The sequence below is a fragment of the Mesoplodon mirus genome (genome assembly GCF_964341445.2).
Source record: "Mesoplodon mirus genome assembly, chromosome: 19".
NCBI lineage: Eukaryota > Metazoa > Chordata > Mammalia > Artiodactyla > Ziphiidae > Mesoplodon > Mesoplodon mirus.
The window spans coordinates 4,844,747-4,863,924 of NC_138995.1; the positions used below are offsets into that span (position 1 = coordinate 4,844,747).

Genomic DNA, 19,178 nt, shown 5'->3' on the forward strand with positions numbered 1-19,178 from the left:
GTCACCGCTTCCACTGTACTCATTTGACCAGGGAGAAAACTGAGGCCCAGAGAGGTGAAGTGACTGCCCAAGGACACATGGCAAGGCAGTGCAGAGCTGAAGCCAGGACGCAGGCCCTAGAACTGGGCCTCTTCCTCTTTGTCCCGACCATGCTGTCAAACCCACAGAAGGAGGCTGTCCTGTGCCTTCTGGCGTGACTCTCCCCAAAACCCCTCTCCTTCTCATATATTTTACAAACAAGGAAACTGAGGCTCAGAGGCACAAAGTCACCCATCCAAGGCCACCCATCCACTTACATGGGAGCCAGAGATCCAGGTGTGTACGACTCCAAGCTCACACCACTTCCCGGTCCATCACGCAGCCTCCGGGACTCCCACCCAGCGCTCGGATGCTGGGTTTCTCTGCACCTGTCCCAGGCCTGGACTAGTTAAAAGCAGTTCCTCCTGAAGCCTCAACCTGAGCACCCCCCATCATCAGCACATCCCAAGGAGCTTCCGGGATGCCTGGGACAGGTAGCTGCAGACGCCCCAGCCCTAAGTTGCCCTCCGCTCCTTCTGAGTTTTGCTCCTCCTTGGAAGGGAGGGCGGACAGCTGTCCTTGCCTTCCAGGCGGTTGGCAGAGCGCGGCTGCTCCTGCCTGCTGCCTGGCTGATGGAGAGATTATTTCTAAGCCCTTCCCATCCTCCCACCCCCTTCTCTTGCAGGACCACACTGGCTTTCCCGGTGGGACTCAGAGTGCAGGGCCCACCGCTGAAGCAGGACAGCTGGCCCGGCTCCCTCCCAGCACGAACCCCTCAGACCCTCACCTCTCATGGGGAAAAGGGATTCTGGGAAAGGGGATTTGAAAAAAAACCACCCCACTCCTCTCCTGGGCTTTTCTGCAGCTGCTGGAGAGAGAGCTGCAGAATGAACGGACTTCTGCTTTCTGAAGGAGGCAAGGAGAGGAAGGTTGAAAACTAACTCTGCCAGAAACTGCTGTGTTCAGGCTTTTTCTTTGCTCCTCCTTCATCTTCACCACAAACCTGTCTCTTCCCTGGGCATCGAGACATGGGCTCCTCTTGCCCGGCAGAGAAACAGCTGGAAAGAGGCTCCCTGAGACAGGAGGGTGAGTTACACTTCGGGGGAAGAAGTTAGTGATTGCTGCAGTGGCGGGGGGAGTGGATTGCAGGGCGCTCTGAAACATCCTTTGTCAAAGCACTGTTTTGAGTGAACACCTTTCCCACACTCTGGAAGGAGGTTTGTGTGCTGGCTATTTCTGGGGGGCAGTGGGTTGCCAAGTTGGGTTTGTGCAGTGAATTCAGAAAGAGCAGTTTGGGGGGTCCTAGGAAGAGCCCCCGGCTGGGAGACAGAGTCCCTGGTTGCACTGGGACTCGCTGTGTGACCTTGGATGAGTCACTTCAGCTCTCTGGCTCTGCGTCTTTTCACCCGGAAAACAAGAACGCTTGGGAAGCGGCTCCCCTGATTTCAAAATACTCTTCTTTCTGCAGGCTACTCATCGTTCTCTGGCCGTACATTGTAAACGAAGTAATGCACGCAGAATAACAGGCTATTGTGTGGCGAGCAAGTGTGAAATGCATCGGCTGTGATTCAACTCTTCGCTGTCTGCTGGAACCCAACTGGCTCTGAAATTGAGAGGAACTTTTATTTCCATTCAGCTGATGAGTTTTTCTCTTGATTGGAGTGCATCTTGGAATGTAAGGTTATGGATGCTTTGGAAACAGCTCTGGCTAGAATGAATAGCACAGGAAACAGTTGCGGGAGGCTGAGGATGAGAAATATTGTGGTAATGATTTCCTTTAATGCATGGGCTAAATCTAAAACCCTTCCCTGTAAGTCAAGCATCCCAAATAGGTCTGAAATGGAGACAGCATTAGAGGCCCCTTCATTTCACAGATAACGAGACCGAGGCCCAGAGAGGGGGAGTAACTGACTCAAGGTCACACAGCAAGGTGGCTGAGGAAAGCACCCAATGAACACGGAGGAGTGCTCTCATTGATAGCAAAGTCCTCTAAGTGGGAAAGCAAATAAGAGGGCTCAGGTGATCATTGTGGAGCTTCTCCTGGGAGTCAGACACTGTGCCACATACAGTTCCTCGTTACTTAACTTTTCTGGGCCTCAATTTCCTCATCTGTAGAATGGGTGTACTAATGTCTACCTCATGGGGTTGTTGAGATGAGTTAACATAAGAGAGTCATGTGGGTCATTGCCTGCCATGTCAGAAGCGTCTAGAAGTGTTCTTAATATACACATCACGTGTATTACTGCACATAACCCTCACTGTGTCCAGTGAGGTGGGCACTCAAACTACCCTAGCTGTGCAGATGAAGCAAAGGGCTGAGAGAGGCTGAGAAACCTACCTGGGGTGGCAGTCCATAAGGGATCGCAACCTAGCAGTGAACTTGGCAAAGTTTTACACCCTAAGCTCTGTTTTCAACAACCGTACTTTGCAAAGTTGGGACGAGTCTTGTCATTGCCATAATGAGGCTGAGATCAGAGAGGTTAAGCTACATGCCCAAGACCACACAGCCTGAAAGTGACACAGCTGTTCCAGGGAGATTCTTGAGATATAAATAAATGCTCTATCAGGGAAGGGATGTCATCATCATCTCTTTTTGTTCACTGATAGATCCCAAGCGCATAGTAGTAGGTGCTCGGTAAATCTGTGTTGGATGGAAGATTAAAAGAATAAGTGATGCAGGTGCAGTTGCAGGAAAGCAGACATGAGGAGATGCTGTCTAGGACTCTGCCCTGAGACTGATGTCTCCCCTGTTCTCTTGCTCTTGTCCCTTTCCGGCGCCAGGACGTGTTCGGTGATACCCATGCCTTCCAGAGACAGGGGCCTGCATCCCGGACACCATCACCTCGGCTCCTGTGGCCCTTTGAGTCAGTTCTTGACACGCCCCGTGGAGCCCCCGGCCATCAAGGGCATTTACTACCGCAGGGCCCGGAAGCTGGGAGCGCAGGACGCCTCCTGGACGGCGGACCTGAAGAAGGAGATGCTGGTCAACGTGGGGGGCAAGCGGTACCTCCTTCCGTGGAGCACGCTGGACGAGTTTCCACTGAGCCGCCTGAGCAAACTCCGCTTCTGCCGGAGCCACGAGGAGATTGCGCAGCTCTGCGACGATTACGACGAGGATAACCAAGAGTTCTTCTTTGACCGCAGTCCCAGCGCCTTCGGGGTGATCGTGAGCTTCCTGGCGGCAGGCAAGCTGGTCCTGCTCCAGGAGATGTGCGTGCTGTCCTTCCAGGAGGAGCTGACCTACTGGGGGATCGAAGAAGCCAATCTGGAGACGTGCTGCCTGCAGACACTGCTGAGGAAGCTGGACGAAGTGGCCGAGCTGCGCACGGAGGAGACGCTGCAGGGGCGGGCAGCCGGCCGCCCCGCCGTGCACACGTCCCGCTGGGCACTCTTCATGAACCGGCTGCGGGACGTGGTGGAGAACCCACAGTCGGGGCTCCCCGGAAAGGTCTTTGCGTGTCTGTCCATCCTCTTCGTGGCCGCCATGGCCGTCAGCCTGTGCGTTAGCACCATGCCGGACCTGAGGGCGGAGGAGAACAAGGTGAGTGTTCCATCTCTCTCTCGGGTGTGGTGCCCGGGACCCGCGGCACTGAGGGCCCACGAAAACGTTTAATAGCGTTGCAAACAAGACAGAAAGAGGGACTTCCCTGGCGGTCCAGTGGTTAAGACTCTGCCCTTCCAATGCAGGGGGCGTGGGTTCAATCCCTGGTCAGAGAACTAAGATCCCACGTGCCACACAGCCAAAAAAAAGAGAAAGAAATGAATAGGATCCAGTGTGAGTTGTACTCATTTTCACACCAATGCAGTGGTAAAGGATAATTTTATATATTTTGTTTTGAAGAAGGAAGCACATAAAGGGCACCCATGAAAGTCATGAGGGGCCCTGCCTCTGATAAAGAGCGCCAGGCATTGACAAAGCCACCGTGGTCTTAGTGGGCTGAGCTGGCCCAGCCCGGCCTCTCCTGGCTCTGTGACCACTGGCGAATTGCTCCACCTCTCTGAGCCTCAGTTTCCTCCTCCGTAAGACGGCTGACATCACTATGAAGGTGCACACAGTCCATGCACCCATTGCATATTAACTGAGCAGCTACTCTGTGCCAGGCACTAGACCAGGACCAGATTCCCTACCTTCTTAAGCCAACCTTCTCGTGGGCATCTCAGCTCCACTGTCAGATGAATAAACTGAGGCTCAGGCCACTTAGCTTCCTTGGAGTAACCGAGTGAAGATGCCGATGACAGCAGAGCCTCTGGCCCTTGTTCCTGAGCCTCCCAATCAGTCCCACCAGATGGGGAACTCACAGATGAGTTGATTTGGAAGTGACCCTGCCTCAGGAGGCCAGGGCAGAAACATTTGCTTGCCCACTCCTGCCCTCTCTTTCTGGGAAGCTGTGGGAGAGCTGCCCACACCCCCCAGGGGGCCAGATGGTCTGAGAAATGAGATAAGAATCTAACATTTTGTTGGGAAGGTTATTGGAGAGCTTCAAACTGAGAACTGGATTGTTTCCTAAGTGAAAATGTTGCTCTATAATCCTCCATGGCTCCCCATCACCTAACTTATGGAGCTTACGTTATAGCAGAGAGAGAGCCGATAAATAAAACGTATACATAAGGCAGTGCAGGCTGTATATGGTTTATAACTGGTGTCAGTTGACCTAAGTTCCCTTCTCTTAAACATATATCCCAGGGAGGATCAGAGAACTTTCCAGATAGAGAGGACTTAGATGGAGAACTAGCCAGTGCTTCACACCCGGAGTAGGCTCTCAATAAATTTTTGCTGGATAAAATGTATCTTGTTCAACCTATTAATAGTTTGTCCTAAAGAAAACCAACCAAAATGTTTCGTGTTTCGAACAGCTTTCTCCCCACAGAGAGGACTATAGCTCTAATTGTAGGCATTTTTTTCATTCTTTAGCACCAAATCATGTAATTTAATAGCCTGCTTGTTCACAGAAATATTTACATGTGGATGCTGCAATAAAAAGATTAGGACAAAGTAAGGGGCTTCCGTCCCCTGTCCCCTAAGGGTGCCCTTGATCCCCGTTGCTGAGGAAGGACCCCTGGATTTTTCACAAGCCTGTTCCCCTTAGGGATGGATTTTCAGGGCGCCAGGATTTAGACTGTGCACAGGGACAAGCTCTTTTCAAAGCCTGATGCTTTGAAAATTACGCAGGGTATGAACACAGGTTGGTATAACAGGGACTTGGAAAAGTAAATCAGAGGTGGGTAAGAGGCCCGCAGAACCGGGGAATCAGGCAGCCATTTCTACTTGTGGGACAAGGGAGGTGATGCCCCCGGTCCAGTTGCAACCTCTGTGCAACTGTGAAGCCACCCCTGGGTGCTCTGCTCAGAGAGGGGCTGGGAGATGCAGCCCTCCAAAAAAATGTGTGTCTATTTCGATGGTAATTCAGAGAACCTGGAGGCTGAGGACCAGGCGGGCTTCGTTCTTTCAAACTGCGCCCTTACATTTACATAAAAAGATGATGTTCTTTCCCGGCCACACGTGCCTGGTATTTCGTATTTGTCCTCTGGGACATCAGTCTGAAAGCAGCGATTCAGCACCGACTGCAAAGCTGGACAGCTACTTCTGGGGACAGGAAGTGCCCAAGAGGCGTGAGGGTTCAAGTCATCCCGAGGGGATGTGACTTGCAGAACACCTCCATCAGACATGGAAGAGGTGTCACGCAGGGTTGGAGAATTAGCACACCTGTGAAGAAAGCATTTTCCTTTCCCTTAATTCTTCTAGCTTCTTACAGCAACATCCCTTGAGTAAACTTGGCAGTTGGGGTGCAAGGTCTGTGCCCGAGATTGCAAATTAAAATGGAGGAAGCAGGAGGCATTGTGGATAGGAAAGACAAAGCCAAGTGCCTAAGCACCTCTAGAAGCATTCAGACTCTGTTGGGTTCCCAGAAGGGATGAGAGAACTGATGCTTATTATGTGCCCTTCAGGAGGCTGGCACTTGACAGGATGGACTTAATCCTTGTTATAGCTTTGGGAAGTGAATACCACTTCTACCCCCATTTTACAGATGAGGAAACTGAGGCTCAGGGAAGCTTTTTATCACTTTCCTAAGTTCAAAGTTAGTAAGTGGCAGAGCCAAGATTTGAGCTCACCTCTGCCTGGCTCTAAAACCTGACCCCTTGCACCACTTCTCCCCATGCTCGGCCCTCTACCTGTAGGCTAGACCCTCAGCCTCAATGGCACTTAGCATTTCTAAGGCATCTGGACTTTGTGAACTGCTTCTCTGTCCAGGGTAATGGTTGTGAGTGCTGATGCCCTGGGTTTGAATCTTGGCCTCATCCTTCATGAGCTCAATGATCTCAGAAAAGTCACTTAACTTCTTTGAGCCTCAGTTTCCTTATCTGTAAAATGGGGATGCTATTAGCCCTTTCCTCAGGGGGTTATGGTGAGGATTAAAAGAGTAATTCGTGTAAAGTGATTGGAACAAAGCCGACACACGGGAAGTGCTCAAAAAATGTTAGTCATCATCATTATTCACTTATCAGGTACTAGTTAACAGGAAGTCACCACATTTATCCTTTTATTCATTCATCAACGGTCACGGAGTGCCTACTAAGTCTATTCTTCTAGATGCTGAAGATAAGACAAATTTCTCACTTTCTTGGAGCTTATATCCTGAGCAGCCCAGCTCTATTTTTTAAATTGAGGTGAAATTCACATAACATAAAATTAACCATCTTAAAGTGAACAATTCAGTGGCATTTAGTACATTCTTAAGGTTGTGCAGCCAACACCTCTATCAGGTTCCAATACATTTCCAAAAGAAAACCCTGGACCAATCAGGCAGCCGCTCCGCACCCCCACCCTCAGCCCCTGGCAACCACCAGTCTGCTTTCCGTCTCTGTGTCCCTATTCCAGACACTTCATATAATGGAATCATACAACATGTGGCCTTTTGTTTCTGGCTTCATTCACTCCACATAACGTGTTCAAGGTTCATCTGTGTTGTAGCCTATGTCAGTACTTCATTCCTTTTTAGGGCTGAGTAATATTCCACTGTCTGTAAATGCCACGATGTGTTTATCCATCCATCCAGTGATGGATTCCTCAGGTTCTTTGCTTCCCTCCACCCAAGTCCTCTACCAGGGCTGTCACCCCTGCCACTTAGCCCTAGCGCCCTTTCCCTGTAGCCCTTACCTGGCCTCTCTGCTGGTCAGAGCACCTTGTCCCCCCTCTGGGGAGTCAGAAGGTCACCAGGCTGCTACCGCTGAACACATGGTCCTTTTCTCTTGACCTTTTTCTTCCTCCTTACTGCTGCTACCTGGCTCTGCCCTCGGACGAGTCACCCTGTTTCTCTATGCCTCTATTTCCTCACCTATAAATGAGGATAATGACAGCACCTGCTCAGAGGGAGGCACCAGGACTGGCGGTCTATTTATGATGTGCCGGCACAGAGCCAGCACTGGCTCTTTTTACCCACCTTGGGGATTCGCTCATACCCCTCCCGCCTGCACATCTGCTTTGTTCCTCAAACTCTCTCCCGGCTCCGTGGGACCCCTGGGGACAAGCACAGGCACATGCTCTCACATCCCCTCCTGTTCTAGCTTCTACTTCTGCCCAGAGGTTTGCTTGGGACTTCGGGGATGCTGCGAAGGGACGCACTCTGGATTGCATCTGTGCAAAGTGCACTGGATGAGAGCAGAGCCTCGGTGCGGCTGGGGGTGGGATGGCGGGGCTCCGCTTCCCCCGCCCCCCTGTGCCCTGTGCTGTGCTTTCCGCGTCTCGCTGGGATGGGGAAGGAAGGAAGGCACAGAGATTTTTTTTTTTTTACAGAGAGACTTTTAAAGACCTGGTGGAACCACTGGGGGCCCTTGATGGAACAATTCCCTCCTGGCGTGGGTGCAGCTCACCTTTGGGGCTGCAATTCCCTCCCACTCCTCCCCGCCTTTGATAAAAAGTCTCGTGCTGGGGCTTCCCTGGTGGCGCAGTGGTTGAGAGTCCACCTGCCGGTGCAGGGGACACGGGTTTGTGCCCCGGTCCGGGAGGATCCCACATGCCACGGAGCGGCTGGGCCCGTGAGCCATGGCCGCTGAGCCTGCGCGTTCGGAGCCTGTGCTCCGCAAGGGGAGAGGCCACAACAGTGAGAGGCCCGCGTACCACAAAAAAAAAAAAAAAAAGTCTCGTTCTGGAGCCAGTGTCTCCTCCTACCTGGCCCTTTCTTGGATCATGGATCAGCTCCATAGAGAACTGCCTGCTCTGTAGCTTCTCTGTGTTCAGTGACATTTGGTAATGGCTTTATGGAATTCTTCCTAACCTGTTTTGGGAGTTTGTGGCGGGGGAGTTGTTCCCTGCCCCCTGCCCCCTGCTGAGTCTCCCTATATCCCAGCCAACAAGCACTAGTCCCCATTTCCTGGATGGTCCCCCCTTTCCTGAGTATACATACTTCATGCTGTCCCTCCCACCTCACCAAGCTCCCCTGGTCTCTGTGCGTCCAATTCCTAGCACCCCCCCCTCAGAGCCCCCATGTGCCAGGGTTGGGGAGTCCGGGTGGCTAGGACGAGGGAGCCAAGGGTAGGGGCAGGGCTGGGGAGGAGGGACTGCGGCTCAAGGTGAGGGCAACAAGGGAGAGGATCGTGGAAGGGGCCTGAATGAGGGGAGGATGGCAGAGAGACCTGGCTCTCGGGGAGAGGCATGAGTTAGCACCACCAGGTACCGGGAGGGCGAGGACCGAGGCCAGCGCCAGAGGCACAAATGATTTCACAGCCAGGAGGAAGGAAAGGGAGGGAACTGGGTGGAACTGCTGAATGGGGCAGTGGGACCAGCACTGAGCTAAGCAGGTAAGATGTGGCCGATTCTGGCCTCATTCCCAAAGAGGGAGATGGCAGGCATTGCTGTGAGAGAGACAGAGGGTGCGGGGGAGGCTCCAAGGTCAAGACTTTGGCCCTGAGTCCCTCCCAGATGGAACTTCTAGAACTGGCCCTAGCTGCACCTGCAGCCATCTGCTGGAGAGCCTGTCCAGATGGTCCCTCAGGGACAACGGCTTTGTCTTCAGAAAGCCCTGGCCTCCCTCTGACCCCAGAGCCCTTCAGAGTAGCTCTGCTTTGGAGCTTCAGGAAAGGATGGGGCAAGGCTGCGGACCTCACTCCCTGCCTCACCCAGACTGACTTGGCCACTCAGACTCAAACTCGAGGTTCTTTTTTATTAAGATATAATTCATACCCTCAAATATTCAAGTGCACAAATCAGTGATTTTTAGTATACAGTAATGCAACCATCCCCACTAATTCCATAACGTTTTCATCACCCTAAAAAGCAACACTGCACACACTTCCAATTATTCCCCATCCCCTCCCCGCCCCCATCCCACCAGCCCCAGGCAACTGCGAACATACTTTCTATCTTCATGAATTTGCCTTTTCTGGGCATTTTATAGATATGGAATCATACAACATATGGTCTTTATGTTGGCTTCTTTCACTGAGCATAAGGTTTTCAAGGCTCATCTGCTTTGTAGCACGTCAGGACTTCCTTTTTATGGCTGAATAATATTCCAACATATAGAGAGATCATATTTTGTTTATTCATTCATCCATTGGTGGGCATTTAGCTTGTTTCCACTTGTTGGCTGTTATCAATCACACTGTTGCAGACCTTCATGGACAAGTTTTTGTGTGGATGTGTGCTTTCAGTTCCTTCGGGTATATACTTAGGAGAGGAATTGCTTGGTCATATAGCAAATGTATGTTTAAGTTTTCTGAGGGACCGCCCACCTGTTTTCCACAGCGGCTGTACCAATCTACATTCCCACCAGCAATGTCTGGGAGGTTCCAATTTCTCGACATCCTCACCAACACTTGTTTTTCTTATTGTTGGTTTACTATATCATATTAGTTTCAGGTATACAACAGAGTGATTCGATATTTTTGTATCTTATACTCTATTTAAAGATATTATAAAATACTGGCTGTATTCCCTGTGCTGTACATTACATGCTTGTATCTTATTTATTCTATACTTAGTAGTCTGTACCACTTAATCCCCTTTTCCTAACACTTGTTATTTTTTGTCCTTATAATCACAGCCATCCTAGTGAGTGTGGAGTGGTATCTCACTGTGGTGTTGATTTCCAACTCTGATTTAAAAACAAAAGCAAAAACAAAAAATCTTTTCCGGATGGAAAATTTGGAGCATTTACAAAGTAAATAGAATAATCTAATGAACCCCCAGTAAGTACCCATGTCTCAGCTTTCACGATTGTCCACAGTCTGCCATTCTGGTTCTCTCTCTCTCTCCACCCCCTCCCACCCCCAGTCATTTAGCACCATGATCATTCATTTTATATTTACAGTTTTATGGGTGAAATTTACATACACTGAAATGCACAAGTCTTAGCTGTCCAATGTAACAAATGGGGCACACCCACAGCCCTGTTTAATATGGAATATTCCCATCACCCCAGAATGTTCTTTCAGGTCCGTTTGTGGTCTTCTCTACCCCATCCAGAGGCAGCCACTCTTTTGGTGATTCTGTCCACCTCAGGTGAGTTTTGCCCGCTCTTGGACTTCACCTGGATGGAAACATAGCCCCACATCCATCTGTGACATTCATCCATGCTCTCACACCGTTCACCCCTCCGGCCTTCCTGGGGCTGGTCACGTTTCTCTTCATTGCAGGAAGGAATCAGAGCACGCCTCATTCGCGGTGACAAGCCCCTCAGGGGGGTGACCAAGCATCCCGGTTTGCCCAGGACTGAGGGGAAGTTCTGGTGACCTGGGATTGTCTGTTGCTCAACCTGGAAAGTTCTGGGCAAACCAGGATGAGTTGTTCATCCTACCTACAGAATACAACCAGAAACTTCCTCAGAGAGAGGGTGACTTTTTTCTTTCCTTCCATTCTAGTTTTCTTCAAATATTGCCTGGCCTGGGAATTATTTTCTCAGCTCGACCCCCATAAACCCCTGCCATTGCAATGCTGGCCGCTAACAGGGCATTTCTCTGAGGACCATTGCTGGGAGGTTGGTTTAGGCTGCAGAGCGGAGCAGCAATGCAGGGGGTGACTCGGCGGAGCACTTGTTGCAGGGCAGGGAGGTGGCCGGTGGGAGGTGGGTGGTGCGTGCCTGGAACATCCGAAAGCCAGCACCAGAGGCAAAGGGAGGAAGGACCCGCAGGGCCTCCTCTGCCCCCCAGGAGTCACCTTCCTGAGCTATTGGGTCACGGGTCTGGGAAGACTATCCCCAGGCCACACAAGGCTCTTACGCCAGAGAAAAACACTCCCAGAATGTCAGTGATGAAAGAGGCCTTATCGAGAGAATCTGGCCCAGAGGCTGAAAAACTTCCAGGTGCCTCTGAGTCAACAGGAGGCCTTGCCAAAAAGCAGATTCCTGGGTCTCACTCCAGGGCTTTGATTTGTGATGGGGGCCCCAGAATCCACATTTGTAACAAGCACTCTGGGGCACTCTGATGCAGGGCTTATGAATCAGCTTTGAGAAATACTGATTCTGTTCCACCCTCTTCATCAGAAACTAAAGCACAGAGAGCGGCAGTGACCACGGAAAAGTCACACAGGAAGTTTGTAGCAGGACTGAGGAATCAGGATCCAAAACTCCTGAGCCTTCCAGAATCCTGAAGCAAACCCCAGGCAGTCATGGCAAAGACCTCTAGTGTGTTGGAGAATTTCCTCAGCCTCCTGTAAAATCCAGGATAGGAGAAGGATAGTTACCCTTAAACAGACCAGGCAGGCTATGTCTGCAACCAGTGAATCATCTCATACGGGTAGCTACAATGTTTCATGTACCTGCAGATGCAGCAGCCTGCTAACTTCTTTACCTGCGTCATTTCCATTTGTCTCAACCCTCCCGAGGCAGAGAACCAGGGGAGAGAGCTACCCAACACTGGATCGGCGAATAGAGATCGGGACGGTCCAGCCTGTTTCTTTCTTCAAAGGCCAGACAAAAAGATTATTTCAGTTTAGTATTCCTGTGAGCCCAGGCACTGGAAATAATTTCTTTTTCCACGTCAGAGGTTTTTAATCCAAAGAAAACTGCACTTGTCAACATCTTGCTTTTCACTCCATCAACTGGCTTTGGTCATTGGTTCACTCATCCGTCATAAGATACAAATGATAGAGATATAGACACAGATGGAGACAATATAGAGATAGATGCAGATAGAGATGTAGATGTAGATGTAGTATTTAGAGTCAGGTTCTCAATTCTAGCTCCGCATGAGAATCATTGATGGGGCTTCTGGAAAATTCTAGTGCTCAGGCTAAAACCTCGATCAAGTAAATTAGCATCTCCGGCATCCCGACCTGGACATCAGTATTTTTCAAAGCCCCCCCTGGTGATTCTAACACGTGCAGTCAAGGCTGAGAACCACTGCACTAGACCAGAGCTTCTCCAACCTTATTGTGCACACAAATCATTGTTAAAATGCAGATTCTGGATCCGCAGGGATGCCGTGGAGCCCAAGATTCCGTGTTTCTAACAAGCTCCCAGGGGAGGCTGATGCTTTAGGTTCCAGGGCACACTTTGAGTAGCAGAGGGGCTAGCGGAAGTCTCTGCTGGGGGCAGGGGCAGGGATGTGAATGACACAGTGAAGAACCCACTGGAGCCCCACCTGGCTGGGATCTCAGGAGGGAAATAGTTGCAATCCGCCTCACAGGGTTGCCGGTGTCCTCTCTGCCGGCCCCAGGCTCCAAGCCCCCAGAGACCACGTCTGCTTCTCTAGCCCTTTACCTCCGGAGTCTAGCATGGGACCTGGCACAAGGTGAGTCCTCCATGCAATTTTGTTGGATGAATGAATGAGGGATGGCGGGCAAAGTAGTTACAGAACAGCACATAATCTCTGGGAGACCATCTACTATGAATGTGAGCTCAGGCAAGTTATCTCCGCGCTCAGGACCATTTCCTGGGCCATAAATGAAGCCGACTGCCTGCTCACAGCATCACTGTGAGGCTTAAGTGACGGCACCAGAGCAGTGCCTGGTACACAAGAGGTGCTTATGTCATAAAGGAGAAACTTGGCTGCTCTAACCAAGGGGCCTCACGACAGAGCAGCTTTCAACACAGCAGAAGTTGGTTTCTCTCATAAAGAGGGACCAAGGCGAGTGGGCAGCTCTCATTCTGACACCCAGATTTCTTCCACCATGATGCTCATCCTTCCCAGGGCGTTGGTCCAATCTGCTGGTTCTAAGCTGGGGTGCAGGGCCATCTGGGTTGTCCTGGCTCACAGGAAGGGGAGAAAGAGTGTGCAGGAACTCACGCCAACACTGAACTCCTGGAACTGGAGGTGGCATGCATCACCTCTGTTTATATTCTGTGGGTGGGGGCTTAGTTATGTGGTCACGCTTAGCTGCAAGGGAGGCTGGAAAAGTGGTCTCTGATCTAGCTGACCGGCCATGCGCACAGCCACAACTTGAGAACTATGTAAAAAGGGGGTTTTGGTAGATGACTAAGAGTCTACAACAGGGCTCCATCGATGTATAGATAAATGATAGATAGATAATATATAGAATATAGAGACCATATACTATACAAAGAATATATAGAGAATATATATTTAATGTTTAATATACGCTATACTTAATATATCAGTATATTGTGATATGTATTATATAATATATATTACAGTAATATATTATGATGTGTATTATAAATATTAATATAGGATATATTAGTACATGTTAATATATTATTAATGTATATCTAATATATAAAATATAGAGAGAATATATATTTAGTATAGAGACTCTGCATGTGGAATCGATATCGGTATCATTGCAGATCTATGGAATTGCTTTTCAGTGTGTTATTTCGCCATTTGCGACGCTGCTGCCCGTCCCCTCTCTACCCTGCGTTTTGTCGCCTCTCCAGGGGGAGTGCTCACAGAAGTGCTACTACATTTTCATCGTGGAGACCGTCTGCGTGGCCTGGTTCTCCCTGGAGTTCTGCCTGAGGTTTGTCCAGGCCCAGAACAAGTGCCAGTTCTTCCAAGGGCCCCTCAACATCATCGACATCCTGGCCATCTCCCTCTACTACGTGTCCCTCGCGGTGTCCGACGAGCCCCAGGAGGGCGGCGAGAGGCCGAGCCGGAGCTCGTACCTGGAGAAGGTGGGGCTGGCGCTGCGCGTGCTGCGGGCCCTGCGCGTCCTCTACGTGATGCGCCTCGCCCGCCACTCGCTAGGGCTGCAGACGCTGGGGCTCACGGTGCGCCGCTGCACGCGCGAGTTCGGCCTGCTCCTCCTCTTCCTCTGCGTAGCCATCACCCTCTTCTCTCCTCTGGTCTACGTGGCCGAGAATGAGTCCGGGCGAGTTCTGGAGTTCACCAGCATCCCGGCCTCCTATTGGTGGGCCGTCATCTCCATGACGACAGTGGGCTACGGAGACATGGTCCCGAGCAGCGTGCCGGGCCAGATGGTGGCCCTCAGCAGCATCCTGAGCGGGATCCTCATCATGGCCTTCCCGGCCACGTCCATCTTTCACATTTTCTCGCACTCCTACCTGGAGCTCAAGAAGCAGCAGCAGCAGCTGGAGGCTCGCTTCCGCCGCCTGCAGAGCGCGGCCCCGGCCAGTGAACGCGAACTCTTAAACGACGTCAAAGACCTGATCCTGGAAGGCCCTGCCTTGCCCATGGCATACATTTAACTCAAAAGCCCCCCCTGAATATTCCAGATCTTCAGCCCATCGCCCTCGGCTTACATGAACTGGAGAACACCAGCACCTACATCATCCAGTGGTGTGTTTCTAGAGCTTGGGGGTCACTCCCAGAGCTAGGAGGGGCTTGAGGCCAAAGATGTTTGGTTGGGTGATTCTTGACCGTCCTGGCCACGACGTCCACGTCCCTTGCCGTTTCCTCTCTCCCTGCCCCTCGCTGAGCACAAGCAGGTTCACTTGCTGGGTTAGGTCTGTCTCCCTTTAATCTCGTTTCCTTCCCTGCAGTCTTCAACAGCCCAGGCTAGCTTCCAGACACCTAGAGAACCAAGCCTACAGAATTCCATTCCTCCCCGAAGACCCTCTTTCGTGGGCCAACCCACCACCAGGAACTGGAGGGTTCAGTCACTGCAAACCCTTCTGATCAGATCTCTCCACCCAGCTCCACTGGGGGTTCTAGCCAGGGTCAGTTCTGCTACTGTTCACACCACCAATGGCATTTTTCTAATGCAGCTGCCTCCCCCCAGCTCTGGAAGCTCTTAGCCGAGAAGGCAGAACTGGCCTCCACGTTAAGTCCAGCAGTGGGGGATGGTGGCCTGCCACCCCTCCTGACGCACCTGGGACCTGGACAGGAGCAGCACTTGTCAGCACGGCGGGTCCTCCTTGGCCACCTGGGCTCTTGGTGAGACATCGTCCAATTATCCAGTCCTTGGCCTTGACAGAGGCTAACTCTCACAGGGCACTGCATTGTCCCTTGAGAGAGCCATTCCTGCTGCTGGTTCCTCCAGCTCTGCGGGGACCTCGGCTTTCCACTCTCAGCTAAGCCACCACAGATGCAGCGTAGAAACGAGGGCAGACTTAGGATCTGCCCCTTGCCTGCTCCCCACCTCCCCTGACCCCTTGATGCCAGAGAATAGACATCCTTGGCTGATATTTAAATGAATTCATTTGCTCATCCATTCATTCATGAACAGACCCGGCCCTTTGCATCCAGAGTAGGAGGCAGAGGGAGGACCAAGTGATTAGAGATAAAAGCGGTGCATCCTGAGCAGAGGGGAAAGAGCAGTGCATTCTGGGCAGTTGGCTCATGGAGGGCGTCACAGAGACACAGGAAGGGGTTGAATGCGGAGGGCTGTTTGGGCTGTTTTGGGAGATGAAGCTGGAAAGGTGGGCTGGGATGAGATGCTGTGTAGCGGACTTGGACATTTCGGTAGATGGAGAGGCGATATTGCAGATGCTGGAGAAAGGGGTGATGTGAAAGGACTGCAGGTGTGAATGATGATGATGATGGGATGGGTTGCAGGAGGACCAGCTGGGAACAGGGAACGGTCGAGCAGGTCAGGCAAGCTATGAGGGCCTGCCTCCTCCACGTCATTAATCGTACAAGGTGGTGGCAGCCCTGGAGTCTCATCTTTTGTTCCCCAGCTGAGCACACCTGGGAGGGGCCTCGATGGCACCTCCCACCAGTGATTCGGCCGGGCACAGCTGCACACCGTTGGCTGTAAATCCGCTGAGAAAGAGCACGGGGTTGCAAACGGATGATGGAGAGAAGGCTGTGGACCTGTGGATCTGATGTAGTTCATGTGTAAGCGTGTTAGCATTTCATGAGCGGGGACAACTTAACATGCTGTTTATTCATTCCACTAGTATTTAGTGCAGGCCTACTATGTGCTGGGCACACGCCTTCCCCTGACCTCAACGCCAGGGTCAGTGTGGCCTCGGGCTCTGGCACAGGGGGCACCCACATCAGCATCTAGCTTCAAGCTGGCCTTGATCTTGTGGGGAGCCCTCGTTCCCTTTGACTTCTCCGGGTGCACTCCCAGCTGACAGGCGCACATGTCCCCGTCCCTCTAACTCCCCAAAAGTCAGCAGGGCAACCCCCAGTCCTTCCCATGCTATTCCACCAAATAGGCGCTTTGCATAGTGGCAAGGTGGCCAGTCTCACAAGGAAAAGCCCTACCCCCTAGAAAAGCCTCCTGTGACTTTAGCCCCTCTCTGTCAGTTTCAGGCATTGGGCCAGGTCTGTGGTTTTCCAGCTGGGGTTTCACGAACACCCTCAGGGCTGCTGTGTGGGTGGAGAGCTCTGAATCCCAAGGTGCAGCACTTGCAAATAATGATTTTTAAAAGAATGTGCAAATTTCTAGATACCCTCCCCCATTTCAGTCATGGCCCCCACTGGGGGCAAGCTCACCCCAGATCAGGCAAGGCCTGGGACCCACATCAGGCACCATATCCGTCCTTCTTCTGACTGGACTTTTCTGTGCTGCGTGCCTGAGGCAATAACTCCCCACTCTGGCTCAGACCATCCTGTGACTGGCTCCCACCCAGGGCTCTCGGTTTTCCTCTGTTTCCCATACCAGTCATCTGAACAAAATGTGCCAGAACTAAAAGAAAAATAGGTGAGCCCATCACCAACATTATGAGGCTCTATAACGTCTCAGTACATGCCCGGTGGAAATTCTTTACCAAATTAGAAGTGGAAAATTGGAATTGATCGCTCACATGTGGGGCTTAATTAAAGGCTCTATTTTTTTCTCCCTCCCATGTCCCGGGGGATTGGTCTCCTTGTGATTAGCCTAGCCTGACTGAGCAGCCTTTCCTTCATGCTGATTGGGTGGGATGGGGATGACCAGCGAGTTGCTAGGCGGTCTCTTCATCCCCATTGGCTGAAAGGAGTCTTGCGATTCCCAGAAGGGCTTGTTTTTCTCGGAGGCCAATGGGCATGACTGCAGCCAAAAGTCAAAAATTTCCAGCTGAAGGCAAAAGAGCAAAGGCCCCTTTACTTCAAACTTATTTTCATGCGGCTCCCAGAGGCAAATTTAAAATGTTGGTTCAACACCTCTCTAGCCAGAGTTGAGCCCAAGTGAATTGAGGATGGATGGGTTAATTCTTCAACGCAATGCAAGTGGGGCTCGACCCACTGACTCTATTTTCATAGCTTTTAGGACTGGAGAAATTGACACCTGGAAGGCCCATCAGAAGGCAGCCTAAGCAGGTGGTTTCCATGAGGTGTCCCTGAACATCTGGAGATTAAGTGTCTCAAAATGCACAGCTTTGAGAAAGGGTTCAATGATTTTATCAACCCTCAGGGAATCCATGACCCCTGAAAAAGGACAAGAAGTTAAGTAAATGAACTTCTGCATTTTAAGATGGGGAGACCAAGGCTCAGAGAGGGAAAGCCACCTACCCAAGGCCACACAGCATGTTCGTTTAGTTAGATCCGAGCAGCCTGATTCCCAGCAGGACACTCTTTCTAGTATATCAGCTCTTAGGTTCATCTGAAACAGTGCCCAAGACCTCAAAGAAAATATTCAAGACAAGATTCTAACACTTTGCCATGCCACCCTGAACAGAGTAAGGAGGGTGGTCTTGGGGTCCCTGGGTACCAACACTTAACCCTTTGTATAACATGGGCATGGAAATTGAGTTCACTGGGCCTTCCTTTTCTCATTGATCCCGTGGAGAAGGTGGATGAGATAGTTGTTAAATTCCCTCCCAGCATGGACAGTCTGGGATTCTGGAAGTTCATTGCTACAACTTATACGATGGAGAGAGAGGGGCAGGTAAGAAACGGAGAGAGGTGAGAAAGAAAAGCTGACCACAGTCCCCGACTATCCGCAGAATTGCTCCCATAGCAAAAATCAGCAAGTAGTTCAAGTTTGAATAGTTCCTGAAGATCTCTGTCCGCCAGCTGCCCGCCACATGCCTACCCATCCACCTGGGTGCCTCGCCCCAGAGCCTGGCTGCACGGCTCTACATGCCCCATGCCCACCTCCCTCCAGTGGCGTTAAACTCCCTCCCTCCTCTTGTTCTTGTTGAAATGCTCATAATGGGCATCACTTGTTGAATGATTACTAGGCACCCCGCAATTGATTTTTTTTAACATTTTATTTGGGAAACATGTCAAACTGACCAAAACTTGCAAAGAACAAAATCAGTACATAGACAACTCCAATACACCTTTTAAGAAACATTTGGCCCCATTTGTTTTATCATTTGCTCTATTTTTTTATTATCTATATAGCATACTTTTCTGGACCATTTGAGAATAGATGACTATATCATGGCACTTTGCTTTCAGAACTTTAGAAGGTAGTAACTGGAAAGCCTATCAGAAGACCATCGGTCCAAGGATTCCCAGCCAAGAGCTTCCACAAGGGGTTTGGGAATCTCTGGAGATGACATGAAACAAAGCACGTGTACGTTATGTGCATTCAGAGTGCACTGTTCAATGATTTCATCAGGTTCTCAAAGGAATCTCTGACTCCTCCCCCAAGTAAAAGGATAGAAGCTCTAAGGTAAACCAACTCCTTCATTTTAAGATGGAGAGCCCAAGGAGACCCGAAACGCTTTGGTACGTAGATCCTAAGAATAAGGATATTCTCTTACAAAGCCATAATGCAGTTACCAATGTCAGCACATTTAACTTGGATGCAATATTTTAATCTAATCTACTGCCTGGTCCACTTTTGTCAGCTGACCTAATAATATCCTTTATAGGATTTCCCGTCTGGGACAGGATCCAGCATAGGCCTGGATGTTGCATTTCCT

The 19,178-nt window shown here is 50.8% G+C and overlaps 1 protein-coding gene across 1 annotated transcript; it reads left to right on the plus strand.

The window, feature by feature from the left end:
• Positions 1-2,818: 2,818 nt before the first annotated feature.
• On the plus strand, positions 2,819-14,621 carry KCNG4 (potassium voltage-gated channel modifier subfamily G member 4; the record flags this gene model as incomplete). Its single annotated transcript, XM_082607231.1, has 2 exons — positions 2,819-3,559; positions 13,851-14,621. 2 exons carry the CDS (start codon positions 2,819-2,821, stop codon positions 14,619-14,621), a joined length of 1,512 nt encoding a protein of 503 aa, XP_082463357.1.
• Between the last annotated feature and the right edge of the window lie 4,557 nt (positions 14,622-19,178).